A 27,661-nucleotide genomic window follows, 5' to 3' on the forward strand; every position below is an offset into this window, starting at 1 on the left:
TTATGGACCCTGTCGGGCACAGCATATAACAATTGTAGGAGAGAGAAGGAAGAAAACAGAGCGTGGACAGAACCTGGACGTTGTTTTAAAAAACGAGCTTGTACCTAAGCCCCATTCATGGTAAACTTTTGTTTATAATCAACGCTACACGTTGATACAGTTGACAACGGCAGTCGACAAGATCTTGCTCGATGCAGCAGTCTCATCTAAATTGTTGATCAACTGTTGTTGTATAAGTGTTTACCATGGATACGAGACGTTTTTAGACCAGCAAATAAAGCACTTGACGTGATATTTCATCATCAGCCTTTTCATCGTCTCACTGCTGGGCACAGGCCTCCTCGCGCGTGGAGAAGGATTGAGCTTTAATCACCACGCTTGCTCAATGAGGGTTGGGGATTTCAGACTTTATAGTCCAGGTTTCCTAGATATGTTTTTCTTCACCTTCTAATCAGCCGTTGGTGCCCAAGATATACATAGAAAGTACATACACACTTAGAAAAGTGGCATTGATACCTGGCCTAGAATCGAACCTTAACAACGTGGTTCTTTACCCACTAGGCTTTATTTTATGCTTGATTTGCTAGTCTGAAGTCGCTCTTTTTTCATTAGACATGTGTCACTCATATCTGACGTATCACTGGTCTATCCAGATTCTGTTTTTTTTTTTAATTACTCTACGGATTTACCAGTGCGTGAGTGCGTTTAGTCACCTGTTCTCAGATATTGTAGGCCTTTTTAATTTGCAATAATAGATTGCGTCAGCTTTAGAAAGTTGGTTGCGCCTTTCCAAGGGATTTTACTTGGTTGAGGAAGTCAGGGTTGCTTTGTATACTTCACTCCGCAGTAAATCGTAAAATTTTTGGTTTTATTTATAACTGACGAATTTTAAACATAATTCAACTTCTAGAACAAACTTCAAAACATTTTTAGCAGGTGTACGGGTAGAATCAGAAAGGCTGACAATCAGTCTTATCAAGGTGTACCGACCGGGTTGTCCTAGTAACTGGGCTGAGGAGTTCAGATTGGCAGTCTCTCCTTGTAAGCACTCAACTGCATCCGATAAGACTGGAACCCGACCCCATCATAGTTTCGAAAAGGCTAGGCATATGATGACTAACTTTGTAAATAAGCAGTAAGTTCAACTAGGAATCAAGTTTCATGGCTTTATTTTTAGTGCCAAAGTAAATACACAATGCAGTTTTGAATGGTTACTTCGCACCATTTATTCATATTCTGAATTCTGTTTTTACTTTTTACAGGAAAATAAAGTAAAACCAAATATTGTATCGTGTTCATTTATTGTTAAACTAATATTTTAAACTAAACTAAAAATATTTTAAACAATAAAAAAAAATACGTTTAAAACTATAAACAACATCGTATTATTATTAGTGTAGGAATATTCTTTTACAATTATGAATAAGTAAATATAAATCTCATAAAAATCACATAGGTATTATTTTTATGTATTTACATAGATATTTACAACACAAAAAAACTGTCCTAGTAAAACAATAAAAAAAAACACTATCTAAAACGCGTCAAAAAATAGGTATTGTAAACTTCTTAGGATATTTTTACTCCTATTACAAAGTTATAAGCGCGTATGTTGATCTAAATACGTACATTTCGTACAAGGCGACTAGTTCAAGATACTTAAAAGTAGTCTACGGGGTTATTAATATAGGAAAAGTAAGATTAACCTAGCACAGCACTAGGTTAACTAAAATTATAACCTTCAGTAGAAAAGTAGTAAACTCCCGTAGCGTTACCAGGGTTCCAGAAACCAGCGAGAGCTCTATCGTTCAACGAACACATACCCCCTTTGAAATGCTTATACTTGTCACACTTATACGCCTTGTACCCCTCTGGCTGCGAGACTGAGGCTGTCCACATTGTGACGCACGTCTTATGGTTACACTTCGCTGATAACGAAGAGTCCAGTATACCAGGCACTAAAACAGTCCCACAATTGGGTTGGGAACCTCCTTTGTTCACGAAAAAGTCTACATCACCCAACACACTGGTCGTTCCTAAACCACCAGCGTTACAATGATATACTTCCACGTACTCAGCCACACCAGATCTGATCTGTTCGTGTATTAAAGCGTTTGAGAAACACGGTCCAGCTGGATCTAAAGCCGTTATCCTCGAAATTTTCTCACCAGTCGCTTCGAAGTAAATCTGGCCAACATGACCCAATATTTGGCCGCCCAAACTATGGCCAATGCAGTGAATGTTCTTTGGTGAAATTCCTCCTTCGTGGAGACCGACCAACATTTGAGCCAACTGTTTGCCGATGTAGTAGACGTATTTGACAGAGCGTTCGTAACTTTTCTTCTTGCCCTGTCTATCGTTTGTGTAGGCTGAGTGGTCTATGATAATGAGGTAGCTGTTTGGGAAGTCTTTGAAAGCCTCTCTGATTTTTTCCTCTGTATTCTTATTTATGTGTGATTTGAAGCCTCCGACGAACATGAAGAATTTTTTGACCTTGTTGAGATTCTTTATAGCTAGGATTCCTTGGGCCGCTTCGTTGATGGGGAAGCTTGCAACGACGCCATTTTGAAAGTCGTAGAAGTACACGTCGACTCCACTAACATCGAGGTTCAGGTCTCTGCTGTGTTCACCTGAAAATTGAAAAAGGGAATTATGACATAACATTTATTTTATTATTCCCTAAAAGTATCATTTTGAAACAGTTTCAGAACCATTCCGCTGATGATTGGTGGAAATGCTTTTTGTTATTCTGATCAGTTATGGATACCTTGTAGGCGGACTACTTTAGTTATTTATCTACATTTACATCCAGGATAGATATCCCATAGAATTAGTTCCAAAAATAATACAATTTGAATTATGTGTCCTACAAATGGTATTTAGTAATATTAGTTAGATAATTTACAAAAAACACAAAAATCATCGTTGAAGTGAAGTATTTTCTTAAAATTCGTCAAAATCTTTATGGACTTTATCCCGTACTCTCGGGATGGGGAAAACTATAAATACATAATTGACTACGTGCTCGAATTAACGTAACAATAATTACAAAATAAATACAAATAATTACTGTGGTTGGGTAACCACATTGCCTAGTGTAATTCTGGTAAAATAATAATGTTAGCTAACATAATATATTATATAGAAAATTGGGATCCATTGGGAAGAAAATAAAAATTTAATTCCAAACAAAATAATTTAACCGAATGTTATAAAAAACATTTCAATTCCATCAAAAGTGCTTAAAAAATACATATAATTATAAAAAAATATCTCTCGATAAATGGACCATGTAACACTGAGAAAAAAAAAACATTTGTTTTTTGTTACAGCAAACAAAGTCTGCATAAAAAATACTAAGCACGATAATAAATATACTCTAATATTATTTACTTCAAAGCAAAACGCATAAAAAGTATTACAACAAGATACTTCATTTATGTAACACGTAACCACTTATTATCATAACATACTTTTTAAATATAAACAAAAGAATGAAATACTCACACTTGACCATTCTGAGAGCGAAGTTAAGCGGCCCATATCTCTCCAGCGACCCACTATTAAAACCAAAACACATTAAAAACACGTAAATAATTAATATTTTCATTATTTTTGTATTCTAGGACAGAGATGCGGAGCGAAATAATGCAAGTGACAATGACCAAAGAGGTAAGAGTGCTGTATGAGGTACTACCTCTTAAATCCTTGTGACAGACGCAAGATTATATTAGTCACTTTGTTATATTTGCAACAATAGATTAAAGACACTAGGTTATTTTAACAGATGTTATATAAGTATCCACGTTTACAAAATACCAAACAAATATTATTCAACTGATAGCGTAGCAAAATCTTTTTGTTTTCCTCACGCTTGGTTTAACTTGTTACGCAACTGATGACGCGGTATTTTTGATTGTGCCGTCTGACCGTCATTTAAATATGAATTTGGCTGATGTTGTAATGTGTGGGCTGTCACATACCCTACATACTTAATATATGATTACCTACTGATTTATTTACTAGCAAATTGAAAGTAGGTACAATACTTTAATCTGATAGATTTATTTTTTTATATGTGAATGCAATGCAATATATTTTATATTACGATCCACTGTGAGAAAAAAAAAGAAAAAAAAAGTTGAAAAAAAAGAAAAAAAAATGATCCTCTTTAAAAATCCACCGTCAATATCAGGCTCATTGAGCAGCGAATCACAGTTATTTACGTTGAAGCGTCGACCAATCACTGATAAGTCCTTATCTGGCTAACAAGCGGTAATGTCTATATAAATTGCCGCTAAGATAAATGACCTAGACTGTGAACTACTTGAAGAACAAGTGAAAGGAAATTCTTACTATGGAACTGGGTATTTACCGCGGTTTTAGTCTGATCTAGTTGGAACTACTTCGAGATTTTTTTTTGAGCAGTTGATAGATTCTTCGTAGCATCTATAACTACACATAACATTATGCAGGTATGAATGATAGGAAGAAAATTATTTACAACAAAAAATTAAATATCTTTAGAAATGGCGTCGGTTTCTAAGAACAACGTTGTACTGAGTATCTCCATTTCTAGGTTTTTGGTCTACAACTATTACTATCTACTAAGTCAGTCACGATAAGAAGTACGAACAAAACACCAGAATCTTATATTAAAATTATTTTAATTAAAAATAGTTACTAACTTATTAATTAATATGTATTTTACATAATATGTGTACATCAATAGCATTGCTTATTTGTAAAATCACTCCACACAAACACCCTATAAAATATATACAAATCCATTTCACCTAATTTAGTAAATTAATTATCACTAGTATTTCTAATCAATACAAAGTTAACTATATTCATAATCTTCAGAAGCGAAATAATAAACTCCCGTCGCGTTACCAGGGTTCCAGAAACCACCAAGAGTGGTTTCGTTCTGCGCACATATTCCGTCTCTAAAGTCATAGAAATTATCACACTTATACGCCGTTTGCCCTCCGTGAGCTATTGACGCCGTCCACATAGCTACACACGCTCTGTGGCTACATCTCGGCTCCAAAAGAGTATTTAACAAAGGAGGTAGCCAAGATACAGTACATTTTGGCTGCGAAACACCGTTGTTCACAAAAAAGTCAATATCACCTAATATACTTGATGTCCCGAATTCACCAGCATTACAATGATATACTTCGACATATTCAGCTACACCTGATCTGATCTGGTCTTCATCAGGACTATTAGCAAAGCACGGTCCTGCCGGATCTAATGCTGTTATTCTGGAAATTTTCTCACCAGTAGCGTTGTGGAAGATTTCACCAACATGCGCCAACATTTGGCTTCCCAAGCTATGACCAATGCAGTGTACATTTTTGGGTGAAATTCCTCCTTGGTGGAGATTGACCAACAATTGGGCTACAGCTTTACCAATATCGTAGACGTATTTCACGGATTCTTCAAAACTGACTTTCAAGCCAATCCTGTTGGTGTAGATGGAATGGTCGATGATGATGAGGTAGCTGTTTGGGAAGTTTTTGAAGGCGTTTCTCATCTGTATTGTCGTAAGTTTGGTCATATGTGACTTGAAGCCATCGACGAACATAAAGAAGTTATGGTTCTTGTTGAGTCTCGTGTAGGAGAGGATTCCTGTGGCTGCGCTGGTGATGGGGAATGGCACGATGATGTTGTTGGGAAAGTCATAGAAGTACACGTCGATTCCACTGACGTCGAGATTCAGATTTCTCTTGTGTTCACCTGAAAATGACAAGGTTTATAGGTTAGTTTTCGTATATCTGTTTAATGTTGGTTGTTTAATGCTGGTGCAAAAGGGGGACAAACATTTAAAATTCTTTCAAAATAAAAGAGTTCGATTTTTCATACTAATCTGTCAGTTCTACCATCGAGCTCAACGAAGAAATGTCACAAAGTTAAAGAAGATTTTTCATTCAAGTAGAAGATATGTAGTTTCTCGGCTCCTTCAGGTTTTATTTATAAGTTTTTTAAAAAAAATTGTACCATTATTAGTCAGTTAATGGGTTTGTCTAGACTGAGCGGCATCGCTTTAGATTAAGATGTGTAAGTCCTATTTTACGAACTTGTTGCAAAGGGCCATATCTATTTCTAACAATGTATTCAAAAAATCAAATCAAAACTTAGATGAAGATTGTAAAATGAATGATTCTTTATTTCTTTGTTTGTTACGTGAACCGATAAAAAACTTTTATACGTTGACCTAGTAATTATTTTTGCAATTGTTTGCTTTGTTTAATGTTTGGAATTGGGTTAAATCTATTACCTAATGCAAAATAAACTGTAATAAAATAATAATAGGTATCTATAAAATAATAACTACCGAATAATTAATTTATTTAATGTATACAACGCATTAGTAAAACCAATACATAACACGACGATGTAGGTAATATCCGTGTTTGAATTAAGGAAAATGAAATTGATTTTGTGAAAAGAATAATTATTGCTTTATTTTAGGTAGTCACTGCGAGATTTTTTTTTGAGGGCCGAGTTAATTTGTGCAGATAAACAAAATGACCTTTTTTATCCATGGCAAAATTAAGAAATGTATAAAATATAGCAACGGGGTTTCCCCGACAAGAAACAAAGTAACCTTAAATAACCTATATTTTATACTGAAACAATACTACTACATATCTGTACCGGCATGATTGGAACCTATCTCACGCAGTCTAGTAGACAATATTTAAACCACTGCTCTATATATACGATACTTTAATCTTATTTACGATAGCCTGTGAACGTGACCTTTGCTACAGTTATAAATATATGTAGTACAATATTTACTATTTATAACACTAGTTTACAGTACATTTGTTGCCGGGATTTTTTAAGCTGTTGTTGACTACTCATATTTAACCATATTTGAAACTATTAGTAGTTTTTTTTTATCAGCTCTAGTTTTTGAGATACAGCTAAGTGCGGTTTAAAGAGAAAAAACGTGTATTTACCTTAAAGAATATTTGTTTAAAAATTATATTAATTGTTAAGTTCCAAAAAACTTGACTTTAAAGCTCTTCTCTTATGTGTAGACTTTGGGAAATGGCGTATCAGAGACCAGCAATAGTCAGACATCATTTAAATCCCAGAAACCCTGATAACGTTCTTCCATGACACGTTAATCTTGATGCATAGGTACGTTCTCCCTGCTCTTCGCTCATATCTCCTAAATTTTCCGGAAATCTGTCCAGATGACTGAAGAGGAAGTGAGTTTATGCTCAAATTGCATCCCATATCTCTTAATTGTAAGAGCAGGTCTTCGACAAGTTCAACATAATTTTCATTATAATTTTTCAAAATTCAATATAATTTTTATTCTCTGAAAGTTCAGGTGAATGCTGCACTGGACGCTGAACACATGTACTACTTCGGTTTTGCCATTTAGCTCGATTTTTGGTGTTTAAGCTGTTTATGTTCACGCTACAAAAGTAAGAGTCGTCGAGATGATTTTTCGATTATTTCCAAATAGTTCGTGTTTTAAGTTTAAAAGTACTTCTTTTACCACTTTTCCATAATCTTAAGTATTCAACGCACGATTTACAAACACGATCAGGAGCCCAAGATTTGTCATTTTTATCCAACAACATTCCAAAATATAAAAAATAAGTATTTTTAAGCGTCTCTGATGACATTTCTACTCTTCTCAAACACATATTTTCCACATAAGTAACAAACATGGTTTGGATTGTTCAAACAACGCCTCCTTGAACTACTCATGTTGTAAAAACTTCACATATTTGTATAATTACACTAAAATACGTACTTTAGCGACTGAAAAAGGTTCAGAAAAGAGAAAGTCAATAACAAGTAAAGTCGAGCTACAAAAAAATTTTTGCGGGTGTAATTAATAAAAACTAAACATAAGTGAATGTTACCAACCATTAAATCCACGGCAACAGGCAAAAAGTTTGATTTTGTAAACTAGTGTAATAAATCATTATTAGTGTCAATCACAAAATTATTGTCATGGGGATTTGAAAGAGATCGTTTGAGAGAGTTAGCGCGATCATGGAACAAGAAGGAACATAATTTGCGGGGTTTCGTCTGTAATGACAGCTGTCATTCTTCTCTGCTTAACCCACTAACTGTAACTAATGGAGTAACTGATGGAATATTGGATTTTTTTGACTCCTTATTTCGCTCGATTATAATGAAAGTTTCATAACCGAGGCGCTAATAACATTCCAAGGACTGTCATTTTTTGACTAACAATTTTTATAATACATAGGCCACAATGACTTGCCATCCAAAATACTATAGCACAGCCTAGCTTCCCTATACTTAGATCCAGTCACAATAAAAAGAAGTGCATATGATAGCAAAAAAGTAATACTTACATTCAATCATATTCAAAAACAGATCCAATTCCCAGGACGCACTGATCACTCCAACACAGGACAAAAACACACATATTGTTGACCACTTCATTGTTCTTTTAACTGACTTCCCAAAAAGGAGGAGGTTCTCAATTCTTTAGGTTCTTTTTTTACTTTTTTCTTAGCAAGAACTAAGAACACGATTTCTCGGGATCTATTTTTAAACTTTTTTCTTAGTAAGAACTATGAGCACAATTTCACGAACTGTCGATTTAACTAGTGATGTAAGAAGAATGAATGATTCGACCTCATAACTGAGAATGATAGATTGACACGCAATTATAGAATAATAAGTCTCTCGTTATCTCTTGAGATAAGCAGCAAAAAACGTGATTTATTTTTGTGTTTTTAACCGACTTAAAAAAGGAGGTTGGCCTGCAAGTTTGTGCGTGATAATCTGACGTTTGGCTGAACCGATTTTGATGCGGTTTTCTGCATAGTGTTTGTCAGACTTAGGAGAAGGCATATTTATTGTAGATGGTTTAATTTTTTGGAAAAGTTTTCACTGATTTAAGTAAGATGGTGACAGATCAAAGATTTTGCATTCCTCTGTGGATGGGTGACCATCGTTGTAATAGGGAGTTTGAAGGTCATTCATTACGTAGTTGCTATTTTGTTTAAGAAGGGGCTTATTATTATTAGCTCATTAGCAGAACCAACTCATTATTAAAAGATTATTCCTCAAAATAACAGACTACAGTAACCCTACACTGTGTTTAGTTGTTATGAATTTAAAGCTACATATTTGTGCATGCATCGGAGATAACGCTGAAGTCGCTCCTGCGCCTGATTTCTCTCCGGTCGTGTCGGATTGTCGTCCAATCGGGCTATGAGAGCGAAGGAATAGTAAGTGCACCTGTGTTTGCCCAAATAATATGTCCTGCGCTGCTGTCTGATCTTCTTATATGAGAACAGCCGCTGTGGCCGATAATCGGCTAGGAGGACATCATTTGTACGACTATATAAATATTTTTTGTTCTTTCCTACAGTCTGGGTAAATCATTAGTGACACTCCTTTCACCCCTGCTCCCTGTGTGGACCACTGGAGTGTCAATACCGAGGTGGCCAAGCTGTAGTCATCGAATCAAATCACAGATGAAGCTGTCTATGTACCTTAATTCTAAGTCTTAACATTGATAAAGGGCTTCACTGGGATTTTTGGGCAGACACAAAAAATTATGCAACATCATACCCTAAAAGGAAACTATGCAATTCTGTATGATTATAACCTGTGTTTTCCTTAATGTCTAATTGACATAATATGTACCTATTTACACTTATAGTGACTACCTGTACTAATAATATATTTCTATTTATAATACTGGGAAATTACAAAATCAAAATGTTAGTAGTTCGGGAACAAAACTCAGCTTATTTTATATTAACATTATTTTTATATCATTTATTTAATTATTCAGGTTAGCCAACAATTTACATGACAAATTAACATAAAAAAGCACATTGATACAAGTGCAACAATTCCTTATAGGCTAACATCACATGCAGTTAGTTTCATTTCATTATGTTTTATAAGCGAGGAGGAAAAATGCAATTCGTCAGTACCCTCATACTGCAAACTATTAGGCGGCCGATAGTTTGTTTGGGTTCATAAATCAGTATGAAGAAGAATGGTAGCAAGCACGTTCCAAAGATACGGTATTAGCCGGTATCAATCCGACTAAAACTATGATTGGAATCAAGATTTTCTTTAAAAAATTTACAACTGTAGGCCGCCTGTGTACTTTCAAAATAATAATATGTATTTCTACATACCCAATTAAAACTGCAGCTAACACGTGATACATATTGCCAAACTAAAACTGTATTAATTCCATAAAAAAAAAAAACTACTCCCAAAAAACGAGGTACTCAGTTCGACTGTTTGTTTTTACTAGTTTCAGCTAAAAAAACGTTCACGACAGCATTATAAAACAAGTAATTGTTTCCTAACAAATGAACGGGAATAATTGTTCTATTGTTTTGCTGTAATTAGATTATTTATAACCATGATTTATTTGTGCGGTTTTATTATTGTAATTTGCAAAACGATTAGAAATAGCATAATGGTCGTTAGTAATATGGACTTGGTTATATGACAAAGGTGGCCTGTAATTGTGAACTAGTAACGGAGATTTTAATAACTATCTTTCTGTATGTGCTTGTGAGATAAGACTGACATTAACAATGTCACAATCTTATCTCTAGTAATCAAATCAACAGATAGGTAAGTTACTGGAATCCAAAGCGGTGGATGGATATTCATGCAATAGCCACCTTTTCCTTCAGAAGAGGAATTAAGGCAGTTATTAGGCCATTGTAGTAAAATGTATGCAGGGAAAATATTTATGCATGGCAAAAAAAAAATCAGATTAAGGATTATATGATTTTTATCAACGGAGTTATGTTATTATGAGTATTTCTTATTTCAGGATTCTGCCGCGACTTAGTGCATCTGTTTACATTTCTTACTTCTCTTCAACCAGCGGTTTCATTTGCGTCCTGCGGGTACCTACTACATATAAGTATATAATACTTCCCGTTCAGATCGGGATACAAGTTTCCCGTATAAGCTACCTCATGACCAATTTTTAGCCGAATTGGTCATCTATCATAGTAGGTATGTAATTTTTTATTTTTTACAAAGCATATATAATTATTATTATGCATGAGAATGAACAACAACTTTAACATATCGAGTTCACTAGTGATGTTTTAATCATAGATCTACGATGTGCTCAGTCGAGGTAGTTTTAACATAACAACGTTCCCACCGAGCTGTGGAGAGCTCTTCACATGACGAGGCCATCACTGCGGTAGTGATGTCCAAATATATCGATATAACGAAGAAAAAATATCGAGTTTTTTCAAACTCCCACATGAAATAGATGATGTCTCTTTTTACCGATATTTTGACAGCTAATAAAATACACACTTTTATTACAAATATTAATTTCATTATTTTCCTTCAGTTTATGTTTACAGTCAGGCAAATAAACAGCGTAGGTTAAGTAATGGAACGACCGTTGTAACTAATCCTTGTGGTGCCTATATTCTAACATTGAAATGGACTTTCCAGGACCCTTCTAAAAGTAAACAATTAAATGAATAATATACATATAATGCTGTTACTCTGTTTTCAGTTTTTGTGGTTTCTAACTAGATTTGTATGGTTGTTTTAAACAAACAAGTGATCAATTTACCAATACCTACATTATTTTTTTTTTCCGACGTCAAAAATCATCAAATGACCCCTCCCGCTGTGGGTTAGCAGCGGTGAGGGAGTGTCAGACTCTTACTGACTAAAAACCGTCGTGTTCCGTCATAGGCCTTTTATGTACCAGGGCCGCGGTATCTCTTTCGAACAACCCGCAGCCCCGGCAGGCCTTGGCCCTGCTGGGCCCCGCTGGGGTTGCTGACATCTCTTTGAGGAGCGCGTGGAACAACGCGCGCCGTCGACACGGGTCTGTCGTCTAAGCAGACAGAGGGACGATGAGCCACTCGAACTCACCGCCCACAGACCCACGCCTACGGTGGCCGGGAGTCATCACGCGACACCCGGCGCCCATGGTGTCTACCTGGTCCAGCGCGGGGGCCGGGATGAGAGGTGCGTACTCTCTGGCGTTCCGCCTCCTCCTTCTCGAGCATGATCGCTTCGCAGAAGGAGGCGACGGCATCCCATTCCCTCTCGCCCCGGACCATGGCCTGAACCAGGGCCGGACGCGAGAGGTCGCCGCCGCCCAAAGCCTCGATGAGGACCCGGCGGTGCCCTTCCCATGCGGGGCACACCTGGACTGTGTGGTCCACCGTGTCCTCGGGGCTGTCCGCACAATGGTGACACCCGGGCGCCTCCTCACGACCGATGCGGTGCAGGTACCTCCCGAAACAACCGTGTTCGGTGAGGACCTGCGTCATGCGGTACGTGAGGGCGGCATGACTCCTCCCGAGCCGCTCCTCAAAGAGGGGACTTACCGCCACGATGGTGGCGTGCCCTGCACCATGAGATCGCGCCGGAGCTCCGCCCGCTGCGCGACAACTTGCCGCGGCAACGAGTTTTCCCCCCGGCGCTGAGCCTCCTCGCGCCAGTCGTACAGGCGCAAGAAGACTCTCGCCTCCAGATCCCACGGTGGCAGTCCGGCTAGTAGGCCAGCTGCTTCGCGGGAGATCGTGCGGTACCCCCGGATTAGCCTGATGGCTATCACCCTTTGGGGCACGTTCAGGTAGTGTACGGCCCGCTTCCGTACCGAACGTGCCTATACCGGGGTCCCGTAAAGGGCCATGGACCGCAAGACTCCCGCGTAGAGTTTACGGCAGGGGGCGTTTGGGCCTCCCAGGTTGGGCAGGAGCCGCCTGAATGCAGCACCTGCCTTCTCCAGTTTGGGGCCCAAACGTAGGAAATGCTCGACGAAGTTCCACCGGCTGTCGAGGACGAGTCCCAGGTATTTCATCGCCCTCTCAACGCCGATGGGAACCCCCCCCACCGTGACTTGGGAGCCTGAAGGTGGCGCGTTCCGAAGCCCATGAAAGCACATGGCCTCGGATTTGTGCAAGGCCACCTCCAGTCCCAGCAGCTGGATCCTCTCGATGACTATCGCAACCCCGCGCGTCATTATGTCGGCCGCCTCCTGGTGCGACCTCCCATGTGCCAGAACCAGCGTGTCGTCAGCGTAGCAGACCACGCTGATGCCGCTAGGGAGGTCGGCGCGCAGCACCCAGTCGTAGCCGATGTTCCACAAGAGCGGCCCCAGAACCGACCCCTGCGGAACACCGCACGACATCTCTCGCCGGTTCCATTCCCCGTTGTGACCAGGATAGATGATGGACCTATCCGACAGATAGGCCTCGACCACGCGACGAAGGTAGGTCGGCACCCGGTCGTACCGGAGTGCCTCCCTAATGCAACTCCAGGGAAGGATGTTGAAGGCGTTGGCGATGTCAAGAGACACCGCCAAGACGACCCCCCCCCCGGGAGACAGCATCCCCCGTCGTGAGAGCTCTCACGCGCATGATGGCGTCCACCGTTGAGCGCCCCCTACGGAAACCGAACTGGTGGTCCACAAGGACCAATACCTACCTGACTCCGATTTCCTGTTTTCTGAAAATTCATATTCTTTTTCCTGGAAATGAAACTAAAATCTTGGTACTTTTAAATGCACAGCAATATGAATAAACTAAACAATTTTCGGACCAAACATCCTATCCAAAGTTAACCTTTAACTTGTTAAGCAAAAGCATTCGCATTCTCCAATATTGTTTGTATTCAATTTTAAGCACACTGCAATACCTACTAACTTCAATGACCTATCTATTCGTTGACTTACTCTATACATAATTTTGACATTAACACCCATACAAGTCGTGGTGGCCTAGTGGGTAAAGAACCAACCTCTCGAGTATGAGGGCGCGGGTTCGATTCCAGGACAGGCAAGTACCAATGCAACTTTTCTAAGTTTGTATGTATTTCTAAGTATATCTTGGACACCAATGGCTGATAAAAAAGTGAAGGAAAACATCTTGAGGAAACCTGGACTATAAAGTCTGAAATCACCAACCTGCATTGAGCAAGCGTGGTGATTAATGATCAATCCTTCTCCGTGTGAGAGGAGGCCTGTGCTCTGCAGTGGGACGATGAAGAAAAGGCTGTAACAGTAACAGTAACATCCATACAAGTAATGTAAAATTCCTACCACCTCGTCCGCAAACACATAGATTGGTTATTGAAACTCGCCGCAGTTATATCGATAAAAAACTTGCCCATCCCTAAACGTAAAATGATGAGCATCGCAGCGTTGTGATCGGCGCGTTCCGTTGGCTTGCTTCCAAAACGTACGAGCTAAACAAGCAATGTAAGTGTAATTCCTGAGAGGTTTCCACAAGGAACTTTTTAATGAGTATCCCGTTACCTTATCATTCCGTTCGATGTCTCCAGTTTTCGTATGTAAGACGATACTTTGAGCTTGCCTCTTGGATAATTTTAAAGGGGATGGTACTGGTTTGTGGTTTATAAGTTAAATGACATATCCATTACCCTTATCTACTCATTTTATATATTTGAAATTCATAAAGATAAACCTACTCATTTTATTAATAATTTTAATTTTATTTTCAAAAATCGGATAACAAAAAATCCATAATGTTAGTAGCATATATATACCTCATATCTAGTGTTAGAACATACAAAATTAAAAATAACAAAAACAGAATTTGAGTCATCTTGTACAGAGGATGAAAAACAAGATTTTCAAGCGGCCATCCTCTCCACAAAATGTCTCAACAAAGGGGAAAACACCCTCACGGCCACTGTTTCCAGAATACTGTTGTCACTGGCTTTGGTTCTCGCTACTACCGATGCTATAATGCTAAAGTCTAAATTATTGAATCGATTTAAATGAAATTATGTAGATAGAAATAATTTGTGCCTGGTAATAGATTTGGTTCTCCAAAGACATGAGTGAAAAAGCGATGAATAGCTGCGGAGTTGCGCTAATCTCAGAAACTTCTGGAATGATTTGAAAAATTATTTAGTATGTATCAAGGAAGGCTAATAAACCTTTTTTCTAGGTGAGAGTGAAACGAGATGAAGATATTAAAATAAAACTGCTACACATTTGGTACTATGTAATAGAATACATGCTCACTTTATCCTGCGGAACATTACATTATGGAATTTTGTAGGTTTCAAGAGTTACCTGTACCTATTTAGTTAATTAATATTGGTAAGTATTTAATTAAACAAATATATTAATTGCTTTTCCTTAGAATATATGTAATTAAATCGTTCAATTGACCACGCAGTGATGTGTGGCTGTATGTATTGTGTAGTGGTATAATATCTTTATTATAATGCCTACATATCACATCTCTAGTAAAGAAAAAATCGGCGTTGAGGAGAAACACTATTCTAAGTATTATTTTTAACCGACTTCCCAAAAAGGTGGTTTATAAATTCAGATGTTTGTAGTTTCTTTATATTTGGTAGCTCATACCTCCGTCGTTTACCAAATGATTTTAAAAATCCTTTTTTCATTTGATCCATTATTTCGAATGAAGTTTGCATAATAATGTTTAAGTATCTTTGTGTAAATAAAAGAATGTTGTATAAGTAGTAAATATTGGAACAGTGTTTAAAAACTCAATATGAAGCTGATTGTGAGTATCAGGATATTGTCGCTCGGCTTTGTCTCAGAGTGTTTGCTCGGCGCCAATATACGCCGCACGATGCTATTGCCGTACCGAACTAATATCGAACCCTTCTCTATACTGGGTGAGATTAAAATCTTTAGGATATTATGAATTTCGAAAGCTTTATTTGTTTGTTAAGATGTCTTGGTACGACTGAACCTCAAAATAGTACTTTAGAAAGGAAATAGATGCTCTGAGGCTATTCTTTATCAAGATATTGTAAGGCGAACACTGTCTTTAAGGAAGCAAGTAAAGCCAACCTTTGCAAGGGGTTTCGTATTGCCCAGGCTTAGGACACACATAGGAGGCACATAGACATTCTCTCACTGAAAAAAACTGGGACTTAGCTCTATCCAGTCAGGCTGGAAGCCTCTTCCAATTAAAGTGTGTAGTTAAAACAGTAAAATAAAACAGGCACCTAAAATCCTAACACCCCTTCTTACTTCGAAGTCGGCTAAAGAACTATCTGGAAGAAAATATAGCAGTTCTTTGTTATATAAGACGAAACTACAGCTCTTGAAACTTTAGTAAAAGAATATACTTACTTAAGTGTATTAAAAAGTTTGTAGTATTTTTCTGGAGCTCCTCATAGTGGCTATCATTATTTACTTGTCTCTAAGGTTAAGTAAAAAGTTTAAAGTACTGTGATAGTAAAATGTGGAGTCAGTTAGGTCTTTTTTAAGAACTTAAGGTAATGGTTTTACTTTTTGCATTAATACTAATACTTGGCCTATTTTCTTGTTAACTTTATTATCATAACTAGCTTCTGCCCGCGGTTTTACTATCACTTCCCGCAACCGCATAAAATGTCTCTGACCTTCTTCAATAAATAGGCTGTCTATCATTGAATTTTACATCAGACCAATTCTTAACATTAGCGCGTTCAAACAAGGAAACAAGAAACTCTTCAGCATAGATTGATGAACTAGGAACAGTATAAAAACAGAATGATTCGTTAAGTACATGCCTATATAAGGTGCTTTATTATTACCTGCCAGGACTTGAATGGGGGGTAGTATTGCGTTTATTGATTACAATAGTGAAAAAAATTCGTTCCCCGGAACAGTCGATTCAATTTGAGACGGTAAATAAGTTAAATTAGCATTGGCTGTACTCTGCATAACGTGGTTCACAAATTACGCGCGTAGTGTCGCTTCGTCAATGAAAACAAATGCTATCTCTTTCTATTTGTTCTGCTGTTAAACTAATAAATTAAATCAAAATACGTATTTCGTTTTATGAAAAAAATATGACAAATAATCAATAATTTATATTTACTATTATAATCTATAAACGCAATACTACCCTCCATTCAAGTCCTGGCAGGTAAGTACCTACATCAATTGTAACAATGTGAATCCATTAGAGTGATATAGATCTTTGTGACGAATATTGACACAGTTTTGTTTCCGATGTTTTATTTTGCAGAGGTGGGTGCTCCACAGAGTAGTTTGCGATAGAGATTACATTTATTATAAGGTTTTTTTGAAGGTACAGTCATAAGTGAACGAGCCACTTACCCCTGTTCCTATTTTTAACAGATCTCAAAATCTTCAATTCTTCAATTCAATTCATTTCAATTGTTTTTTGTCTTGTTTCTCAATTTCTGGAAGACGCCTCCTAAGCCAATTTGGAAAATTCTTTCTCTATAAGATATGCCCTTTGGTCCCGTGTCAGGAATGTTGAAGGAAACCCTGAGAAATTGAGGAAAATATAGGGCAAGAAGTTGATATTGATGTGCTAATCTGACCGCACTTCATTAACAAAGATGTTTAGATGGTCTGATGATGGAGACGAAACAGAATCGAATTGACTCCTCAAAAGTATATCGTACCTTAGGTTAATTTTATTCGTATTGACGATGCACAGTATGAAAATGATAAAAACCTTCATATCTTTGTAGAGTATTATAATCGCCTCTGTCTACAACTACACTGTGTAATTCCCACTGTCACAATGTGTCGAGGCTTTGACAACTCGTCACGGCCGCCATTTTGGATCGCAGACGAGGGGTTCGCACCGGCCAATATAGATGGCGCTATTGTGCACCCGCTTTAACTACGTGCACTTTGTTCTCGTCCAGCGTTGCGATTCCGCTGACGTGTGATGTGTTGCTACCAACAGCCAAGTTTACTTGACCTGCATTCACACCTAGAACTCCAAGCCCACGGGTCCATTTTACACTGGACGTTTCATGTCACTGAACAATTTTTTCCATGCGGCTATCAACAATCGTATCTCCTTACAAATAGGGTTCATTTTCAATTGTGTTGTCCACGTTTAAATTTGCAGGGCTATTATTTCGTGACTATTGAGAATGAGCTGTCGATGGTGACGTATTGTAGGCTTTTCACTGTTCAATTGCAATTTGATAGCGGGAATCAGAGAGAGATTTTAGTTCAATTTTAGTTCTCTGATAATAGCAACGTATTTGATTGTGATGTATTGTTCGGGGTTTGTAGTAATTACTGTTGCTGCCAATTAGGAGATTGATTAACACATATGTGTACGATCAGTGGCGTGCTTAGAGGGCTTTGGTACGTAATCCTTGAAGGGGCCTAGATTTCATAGATAGCTGCGGTTAACTGTAGATCTTCACATCTGCCTAATTAATAGTATCTGAAGTCAAGACTCCATCGCTATAAAGAAAACATGTTTCTTTTGGTAGAATCGCTTTACCAAAGAATCTATTATATTATTAAAATATCTGCAAAATTGCAACCCTGCGCTATACTCTTATGACTACATGCTATCCATCCACCATAGGCTCGTCATTTTAAAAACAGACCGGGCGAAATCGGTCTGCTAGATGCACCAATAATTGACAGATCGTCCGGCTGCTTTGTTGCTAACGGCCACCAACATTGCTTTTATCTTCTCGCTTATTATCTCTTAAAGGAAAAAACAAACGATCTTAAAAGGCATTATAAAAACCCCTTCGGTAAAATGGTTTCCGTATTTTCAAGGTGGGTAACATCTTTAGAGAGGAGAAATTAATTTACTGAGTACATTACACGGTTTAGTGATGTTGTTTTTTGGCTGAATGCTGTTTGGGTGCGGTGGCTCTGAGCGCGAGTATACTTACTTAAAAAATCTTCTTCTCTGCGGGTTCAGATTATATCACCGAGGAAGCCGTTTAGACTTTGCTAAAATAAGCCTAACGGTCTCTGACGTGGAAATGTAAAAGGACCGCTACTGGTTGAGTTCCAATCGAGGTCGACGATTCACGTACTTCCCTCAGGCACACCATTTACTTCCACATTTCGGGCTGTTTCTTCAAAATTTCTTACAACCCAATAATAGATAGGTCATCCCAAGAATAAATTCATTTGTTACCCAGGCACAGATGAAAATATGCTGTTTTATGTCAGGGATAGTATAGCAGTATTTGCTAAAGCTCCTAAAAGTAATGTTTTCCAATCACTCGCTAAGACTCGGACCTCACCCAACTCTCATGCTCCGCGAACCTTTCTGTGTAAACGATAATTTTCTTTCTTTTTATTACTATTTGCTTTTAGGCACAATTTTATAGTCAGCTGGGAGCGCAATTATGCCCCGGGCCTTATAGCAGGCATCTCTTTATGTACGAAATCAAATTCTCTTCTGTGGAACATTGGTTTTGATGCGAAAATGCTTTTTGCTGTATGTTAGTTGTTATAGTTATCAGGGAGTGGGGGGGTTAGTAGTCTTTCGGAATAGTGTAGGAATATAATGGTTGGAGTTTGTAAATGGACATAAATGGTTCTTATTATTGGGAATGTGTGCTTCTGAGATTGATATGTCATTTTTCTCATTTTTCGGGTTCATAGCGACATAAAAGATCCTTGATACACTTTTGATAGAAGAACGGCTAAATATTCAGGTCATTGAAATTGTATTTGACTCTGCGAATGTCGTAGTGGCTACTGCAGTCATTTCGAATTATTTCAGGGGTTACGTAACTCACTCTGTTCTAGTCCTAGATTATTGGTACCTGATGTAGTTATTGTTGTACTTATCAAATCCTAGATAAAAGTTTATTTACAGATACTTCCTAAACTTTGATCATCGGTAGTACCGCTGATTTCAAAATAAACAAAATACATCAAGAAATCAATCATTTACAACAATAAATGGGCTTGGCACTGATTACCAGGGCGGCAGGATTACTGAGATGTCCCTCCATCGCTGACTTAATTACCTTTATTGAGCGAATTAATTTTAATAAATCATGATTAATTACAATGGATTCCTTCTTTGAGGTGCGGACACACTGGATAGAAGGACTCAGTATAATGAAGATCATTTAATAATTAAGCTTGAGAATTTTCCAGAACTAAATGTTGGTTGTATTGTCAGGACTGAACTTTATGGCTATACAAACTACTTTGACCTAGATAGATTTCGATTTTTTTAATCTGACCTGTGGATTTTTTTAAAAACATACAAGAATAGTCGTAGGGCAATCATCGCATTTTTACAATTGGTCTATTTTTGAAATAGCGTCATAGAAGTTTATTAATTCACTGTACTTCAATAATACCTTAATTATCAGTTTTATTTCATTTTCATATAAGTACTCTCAGAAGATCGGCAACGCAAACACTCTAAGGCCACGAGTACATACAAACACATTGATCTCCTCAAGTTCATAATCTCCTAAGATTATAACGAAAAATGAAGCCCGACCCTTCCATTCAACGATCAAAATTTTAATGTCGGTCTTTCCATACAATTTTCAAGTACATAAATCGCCATAAATCCTTGAGTTGACAGTGTACCCTCAACTTAACAGTCGAGGGTAGGCTAAGAGTCCAATTATAAAAGTTTGGGAGGACCCTAATTAGAGCCTCTGACCTTAAAACCGGTCTCACGTACACTTAGACTGTAATTAGGACAGATTATGCTGCTTGGTCTTTGGATGGATCAAACATTGTTTTTGGAATGCTATAAATAGGAAGCTTATTTGGTGAAGCTATGAAAGTGGATTATTTATAGGTTAGGCTGAATGGTTTGGGCAAGTTTCATGTACCTAATATTGAATGTTAAAGTGTAGGGCGTAGATATTTTTAATAGTCTGGGGAGTTTGTTCCACCACTTCTTCTTCCCAGCAAAAACATAGGAAGTGGTGAAGGTTTTTTGGGGTTTTTGGGGCTGTCTTTTGTAAATTTGATGTTCAAAAAGTGCTGATTTTCAGCCTACTTTGAATAAATGACTTTTGATTTTTTGAGTCTCCCAAACTCCCAGTGTTTTTGGATTGTGTGTGGCCAGTCACGATCAAAGAAGCGGTGGATAAGTAGATGGTCTGGAAGACGATATGATTGAAAAGATTGTAAGACGATGGTAGATAGAGGAGTATGGATAGTGACGATGATGGGGTATAGCTTATGCTTCAATAATGGTTTATATGTACAGCTTAAATGCAATAAATACACAAAGTAATATTTCATCTACAAATAATTACAATACGTATCAACTGATAAATAAAGAAAATATAGCATTACCATAAAGTAAACACCGACCAAATTAAAATATTCATAGCTCCAGCATCCAATTGGTCCGTTTTAATGAAGTAATTGAAAAGTCATGATACGTGTTAACTTACATTAAATAAAATGCATAAGGATTGTATACAGAAGCCTTTTAATGAGTATTGACACTGAATAAAGAAGAAACTGAAACTGAACTGAATTAAACACGAGAAGAATTTGACCCTTCATTAAAGTCGCGTATTTTGTTTTGAGAATTGTTTTAATTAATGTTTTCAGTTTTGTTAATTTACCTACGAACAATGAGTTGTGGTATAATAATATTATTTTAATATAATTAAAGTGCATTAGACAGCTGTGTTACTCATGTTAGCTCGTTGCCAAGTAACAAAGCACGGGTCGATCAATCATAAGGGAAAACAATACTGGTAGGTACTGGCTGTCATTTGAACAATTTTGACAGTCCTTACGGATAGTAAGAAGCCGGGAAATCCATTTATATAATGATGTCCTATCTGATTATCGGGCAAGATAAGGACATCAGCCAGCAGCGCGGTACAGATTGTACTGCACAAGCATTTGCATAGAAACAGGTGCACTCCCTATTCCTTCACCTGACACGACCGGAAAAAGATACCACTCGCCTTAACAGCACCACAATATCAATTTACCAATACAAAACAGTAAAGTAAATATTTTCCACACAAAAAACATACAACGAAGATTGTCATCGTAATAACCAGCCACAATACGAAATAAATTCAACAGACACAATACTGACTATAACGAAATCAGGGTTCCTTTGTTGCATTCAAAGTGTTAAAAGCTGTGCTCGCGGCCGACGGAACCCTAATCGGGTAATGGACGCAGCGGAATATTGTAGCTTTGTGTACCCACAAACGAGTAACTAGTTTTTCTTGTGGCTATGTCTGTTCTTTTGGTCTTTTTAGGTTTTGGGGGGTTCGGAAATGGGTGTTGGTTGGTCGGCGTTTGATTTAAATGTGTTGTCATTTTTGCTGTGATAGGTTTTGTGGTTAGATTTTGTTACATTGCCCTTCCCTTGGCCTTAAACTCTTTGCGTAGTAGGTACATTCCCTGCCATGATCATAAAAAAATATAGGTATGTACATCGGGTTGCTCGAGAATCTAGGTTGAGGAGATCAGATAGGCAGTTGGTCCCTGTAAAACATTGGTATTCGGCTGCATCCGGTAAGTCTGGAATTCCACCCTAAGTTAGTTAGAAAATTTCTATGTAGATGACATTATTATGAATTTCTAATTTCTTATTATTGTTGCCTACTCGAAATTCGAATTGATGATGAAATGCGCAATAAATTAAAGGTTAAATGTAACTTCGACTCACCATCCCATATATCACGCAGGTAGATTCAAGATAGTTAATCCAGGTAGAATCGAAAACTTCAAAACTTTGCCTGAGGTCCGAATCAATGAAGGTCCAACATGTTCCGTTTGGGTCTCAATTTGTGTTTTAATCCCCTCACTATCTGTTTATCTTGGACCTCAAACTTTTCCTTATCCCTCTTCATTATTTATTTATCAGACTTTTGGGTTCCGCATCCAAAACTTTACTAGTGGACGTAATTATCCTTATATTATTTGTGTTTGGGAGGACAAAACTTCTAAGTTGAATGAATTAGTTCGATTCAATGATATTCGGATGGGAGGACCAGTTTTTTGGATTGGTCCTTTGTGTATATAAAAATTAAAAAGTCTGATATTTGACCTGGAGGGGTCAATAACTACTTAGAGCTCTCATTGTTGTTAGCAAATGTTGTTTTTGTAAACTGCATTCAAGTATTGAATCATTAAGTTTTTAAGCTAATTAAGAGCTTACGTTAAGATAGTACCAGGTAAAGTTTGTGTTGCGCGAATTTATGCTTTTGATGCTTGAGTGAAGAACGCTCCGTTAACGTTTCATAGAACTGTTTAATATTTATTTAATACCTTTCAGCTAGAAGCAATAATGTAGTAGTCTATTCACGATAAAACTACTCAACAAGCAAAGCGAACAAAAAAAAACTTATTACACACCAAAAATACAGCGTCCAAAAACTCTAAAAGCCGAAAGGAGGCGCTTGAATTATTTTAATTCAAATTCTCATATCATTATCACACAAAAGGGCTCAGCTGAAGTATTCGTTCGCGCGAAAAAAATCACCATCTCCCAAAATTTAAGCGCCAAAATTTTAAAACAAGGAGTTAGACTGGATAGAAATTTGCATTTGGTGCAATTTTCGCCTCTGTCTTTGGGAACGTCGCAATTTAAAATAACAGGGGTATAAGGCCATTAGTTAGAGCACTCCACTCGAGTCCGCCTGCATAAATGTAAGGAACGGTAATTATGTAAACACCTGACGAGTCCTGAATTCAGTGCTGCTGTGTTAATTTACACTGAATTGTGATGACGTGAGATCATGCTTTTGATTGTTCTGTGATTGTTTTGTTAGTATTGTTATGTTTGTTTAATAATAAGTGCAGTAGATTGCTAAGAGATCACCAATGACTCTGAAAAGTCTGAAACAACCGGGATTAACTCGTGGTTTACACCAACAAAATATTCATACAGCAGTTTTTTACATGTTCTTGAAAGACAATCAGCAAATATCCAAATCCAAATCAATGCATACATAATAGATGTAGTTGGACAGAGAATAATAAATGATGAATGGATTATTATTTCTTCACACCCAATCCATCATATAAAATGGCCTTGTACACTCACATTAATGGTAGCAGAAATACAAATAATGTTATATTTCGCCAATATACACCCACTAGGTTTTCCCTATTCCGTTGCACGGGCAGTTGAACACCCTTTTGGCTTTGTGCCCACAGGGGTGAAGGCGAATGGAGGTCAGTATCTTAATCAATGAAAATATAAAGAAAATAACACTTGGAAAATATCATTGAACGGAGTATTTTTTATGGCCTTCTTTCAAGTCCCATATTATAATAAGAATGAGGCTCATTTATTTTTGAAGTAGGTCCTTGAAAGCCTATTCATGTCGGTAATAATTTAGCTACATTTAGTTTTATATAAAGCCATTAATAGCTTTCACAGTTGCATGACTCCTACAACAAAAACGCACATCCAAAAAAAACCTAAACAGCATTACGAAAATCTCCTTAAAATACGGTTCCAGCAAAATCCCAAAACAAAAGCGAGCTAAAACAAAAGAACAAAATTCCCAGTATAGAATCCAAATGGTTGCGATAGAACATTTTCGTTCACTAGTCGGTCGCTATAATCCTATTAAGGGTAATGCGATTACACTAGTTAGGTACGTTTTCATTGGTACGCAACGGCAAGGTGAGGTAAGGATTTAAGAAAATCGAGACGTGATGTTAGAAGTTAAGAAGGAAGAATTAGAGGTGATTGAGAAAGTTTTGAAAGTAGGGTGTGGTTTCGAAATTGAATGTACTGTGTCGTCATTTCTACATAAGAATTTAATACATAAATTGTCATCAATCCTAAACACAATAGGGAAACTGTTGTTTAGGAATAACTAGGCGATATGTGAAGTTGAATGAATTGAATAGCAGAACTCTAAGTTATGCTTAGATTTTAATTGTTTTTTTGCTATTATTTTTGTATGTATTAGTTTATTATAATTGTAATGTTAATAATTATTTGTGTATTTTATTTTCTATGGGCCCTAGTTGCCTGAATTAAAGGAATAAATAATAAAAAAATGCAAAAAATATCCTGTACTATCTATCAAAAAAATATGTATATTGAAGCCAGTAATATCTCTATGGCTTCTCTTAAAAAATACAAACATTTTCAGATACTTCACGATAGTCATAAGTTCATTGTTAGCATATCTCCTTTGTTTCTTTAATCTGGGATCAGGCCAGTCCCTCGGGACAAAGTCAAACACTGTGGTCGGATAACGACAGTTGGTGAACACACAAAATTTTCAAGCAGGACCTTTGACCAACACAGGATTATCATAATAAACAACGTTTCGTGAAATCCATTGAAAAGCTTACTACGAAAACAACATTCAATGGTATTAGTTGATTTGTACGTTTTCAGATTCGAAATTTTCATTTTGAATGTAGCTGAAATTGATTTTTATTTCGTGGGAAAAACTTATTTGTGGATCTGCAATGTTTGGATGTAAAAATATGTTGCTAATTCCTGTAAGTCTCTCAAAATATTAATACCTACCTATATTTTTGCTATAAAGCTAACAGAGGTATTTGATTACGAGATCCGGTCTATTTTATTTGGTAAAATCACGCTAATAAACAACACTTTTTACAATAAAACGTATGTATTAACAAAAAATACGCAAATTACAAAATTATATGACATAGATTAACCAACGATCTTAGCTAAATTCGAGAAATCTGGCCACGTATCCTCCGTTTCGTTGGCATTAGTAAATTTTTTCTCCATCTTAATATCCTTTAAGATGGGCAAAGAATTGGTACTTGTCACTTTTTCTTCAGATCTTGTTGTGGCGTCACCTTTACTGAGTCTTTGATATTTGACGATTAGTTCTAGAACTTCGTGTTGCATTCTTAGTTTGACATCTGCAGTAAGGTTCTTCATGGCATTGCCGACGTACTGGCCGAAGACAAAATCTTCGCTGACTTGTCGTGAAAGGAATTCTCTGCCGAGTTGTACGATGATGTCCTTGACCAGGTTGGTGGCTGTTGCGTTGGAGACGTTGTGAGAGACTGCCTTGGGAGGATGCTTCCAGTGCACCTTGTCGTATTTCGGTCGGATGGGAGGAGGGCCAATGGCGACGGAGATCACCTCATCATTATCGATGTCATCTTCTTCTAGAGGTGTTAAATGTCCTGATGGCTGAAAAGGAAACGTTTGAGTTAGGTACACATTAATTTAGAACTTATATTTTACTACGTTGTGACCGATTCTGTTATTGTACATATGTTTTGTTTGCCAACCCGTTAAAAAATAATGATCTCATAAACATGTCACTTGGTATTTGTTCATATCGTAGAAGTATAAATATTTATCTCGATAGAATAGAATGGAATCATTTATTTAAACAAAAAAAAACATATACATTTGAAACCATAACACGCATACACTCACAAGACATGATGTCAGTTTGAAATAACAGAAAACAGTTGCTCTATAATAAGAAAAGTTAATTATTTACCTTTTTCCTGAACTCCCTAGCTCGTGGCGTGGTAGCCCGCCTCTTGGATTCAGGCTCAGGTAACATATGTCTCTTGGAGTGGTAGTGCACCGTCCTCCGAGGGTCGCGCTCGTTCACACGAGCCTCTCTTCTGTCCTCCCTGGATGTGGTCCATGCTGCCTGTAAAGTTCACAAAATTAATCACAAGATTTTTATACAATGATTTAATACACCACCAGCAGCCGTCTAGCTGGAGGAAAAATGGATGCATGCAAATTCTTATAAATTATAATCTTGGGAAATTGATTATTGGAAATAGTTGTTGTAACAGTTACAGCCTGTTTATTATCCCACTGCTGGGCGCAGGCCTCCTCTCACACGGAGAAGGATTGAGCATTAATCACCACCCTTGCTCAATGCGGGTTGGTGATTTCAGACTTAATAGCCCAGGTTTCCTCAAGATGTTTTCCTTTTTATCAGCCATTGGTGTCCAAGATATACTTAAAAAGTACATACAAACTTAGAAAAGTTACATTGGTACACCGGAATCGAACCCCTACCAACATACTCAAGAGGTTGGTTCTTTACCCCTGTACCCACTAGGCCACCACGAAATCTTGGGAATGTAAATCATAATTTTGGGAAAATAATTTATCTTGGTTGATTATTGGAAATAGTGGTCCATGGGATCATGTAAACACGGATATAAATGTTAAAACACAGATCGATTGGTTCTGATTTCCGGGAGTTGCTGCTATGCAATCTTGAATTTTGAAATCTACTTGATTCCAGTTGTGCATCGACACCACTTATCGCTTAAAATAGTACTAACAATGGCTTTTATATATCCAATCAAATAAATCTTAATCTAACTCTCCAGCAGCTCTTATCCTAATTCACAAAAAACAACCAGAAAATAAAAATACTCACAATAAAAACAGGTGAGAGCACTAATAACAATATCGTCAATTTTTTCCCGTCCATTGCTACCGGCAACAAACCAACGACTGCGGTGACCACGCTTTGGAGACAACAAAGCGTTGTTTATTTACAAAATAAGAGTTGTTCCACATATAGCACAATGACTGGTCCAGGTAAACAACACGATATGAAGAATTCTTTATGAGCAAACAGTATAAAGTAACCAGATGATGTGTCTATTGCAGTTGTAAGAATTGTTTGTGGCAGTGTCGTGTGTCATGCAGTTGTGTTCCTGTAAGTGTAATTCAGGAAGTCGTAAAGGAGTGGTTTGGTTTGATGGTTTATTGTTTTTTGTCCCTGTCCTGTTTCTTGAGATCAAAGAAGAAGGACAGGACAAGGAAGAACCTAGATTAGTGAAGAATTGAATTCATAGTGATTGTGATGAATAAATATATTTTTGAGTTACGTTTCTTTTAGAGAGTTTAATTTTAATCGTTTAGGTGGTCACTAGAATTTGCAAGCGGTGGTTTAATTTTCGAAATCTTTTGAGTAATCT

General features: G+C 37.3%; 3 protein-coding genes across 4 annotated transcripts; all 3 read right to left on the reverse strand.

The window, feature by feature from the left end:
- Positions 1-1,284: 1,284 nt before the first annotated feature.
- On the reverse strand, positions 1,285-10,239 carry LOC124633531 (lipase member I-like). Of its 2 annotated transcripts, XM_047168788.1 has the most exons (3): positions 10,173-10,239; positions 3,508-3,560; positions 1,285-2,630 (listed from the first exon to the last, which is right to left on the reverse strand). In XM_047168788.1, the coding sequence occupies exons 1-3, from the start codon at positions 10,202-10,204 to the stop codon at positions 1,723-1,725; spliced, it is 993 nt and encodes a 330-aa protein (XP_047024744.1). In that variant the 5' UTR covers positions 10,205-10,239; the 3' UTR covers positions 1,285-1,722. The 2 variants fall into 2 exon arrangements, with proteins under 2 accessions (XP_047024744.1, XP_047024743.1); XM_047168787.1 differs by lacking the exon at positions 10,173-10,239 and having other exon boundaries at positions 3,508-3,764.
- LOC124633532 (phospholipase A1-like) lies at positions 4,649-8,715 on the reverse strand. The gene is made up of 2 exons (XM_047168790.1): positions 8,361-8,715; positions 4,649-5,745 (listed from the first exon to the last, which is right to left on the reverse strand). The coding sequence occupies exons 1-2, from the start codon at positions 8,449-8,451 to the stop codon at positions 4,844-4,846; spliced, it is 993 nt and encodes a 330-aa protein (XP_047024746.1). The 5' UTR covers positions 8,452-8,715; the 3' UTR covers positions 4,649-4,843.
- A 15,130-nt stretch (positions 10,240-25,369) lies between the features above and the next one.
- Positions 25,370-27,196, reverse strand: LOC124633065. Its single transcript, XM_047168158.1, has 3 exons — positions 27,085-27,196; positions 26,206-26,364; positions 25,370-25,886 (listed from the first exon to the last, which is right to left on the reverse strand). The coding sequence occupies exons 1-3, from the start codon at positions 27,166-27,168 to the stop codon at positions 25,392-25,394; spliced, it is 738 nt and encodes a 245-aa protein (XP_047024114.1). The 5' UTR covers positions 27,169-27,196; the 3' UTR covers positions 25,370-25,391.
- Between the last annotated feature and the right edge of the window lie 465 nt (positions 27,197-27,661).

This window comes from Helicoverpa zea, chromosome 9 (genome assembly GCF_022581195.2).
Source record: "Helicoverpa zea isolate HzStark_Cry1AcR chromosome 9, ilHelZeax1.1, whole genome shotgun sequence".
NCBI lineage: Eukaryota > Metazoa > Arthropoda > Insecta > Lepidoptera > Noctuidae > Helicoverpa > Helicoverpa zea.

What these genes read in the sequence shown, in the direction of transcription:
- LOC124633532 (XM_047168790.1), bottom strand. Translation starts at nt 8,451, where the DNA reads ATGAAGTGGTCAACAATATGTGTGTTTTTGTCCTGTGTTGGAGTGATC. An exon ending in GTTTTTGAATATGATTGAAT is followed by an intron (nt 5,746 to 8,360) that starts GTAAGTATTACT and finishes TGTCATTTTCAG; the next exon opens with GTGAACACAAGAGAAATCTG.
- LOC124633065 (XM_047168158.1), bottom strand. Translation starts at nt 27,168, where the DNA reads ATGGACGGGAAAAAATTGACGATATTGTTATTAGTGCTCTCACCTGTT. An exon ending in TTATTTTCTGGTTGTTTTTT is followed by an intron (nt 26,365 to 27,084) that starts GTGAATTAGGAT and finishes TGAACTTTACAG; the next exon opens with GCAGCATGGACCACATCCAG. An exon ending in CTAGGGAGTTCAGGAAAAAG is followed by an intron (nt 25,887 to 26,205) that starts GTAAATAATTAA and finishes TTTCCTTTTCAG; the next exon opens with CCATCAGGACATTTAACACC.
- LOC124633531 (XM_047168787.1), bottom strand. Translation starts at nt 3,610, where the DNA reads ATGAAAATATTAATTATTTACGTGTTTTTAATGTGTTTTGGTTTTAAT. An exon ending in CGCTCTCAGAATGGTCAAGT is followed by an intron (nt 2,631 to 3,507) that starts GTGAGTATTTCA and finishes TTCAATTTTCAG; the next exon opens with GTGAACACAGCAGAGACCTG.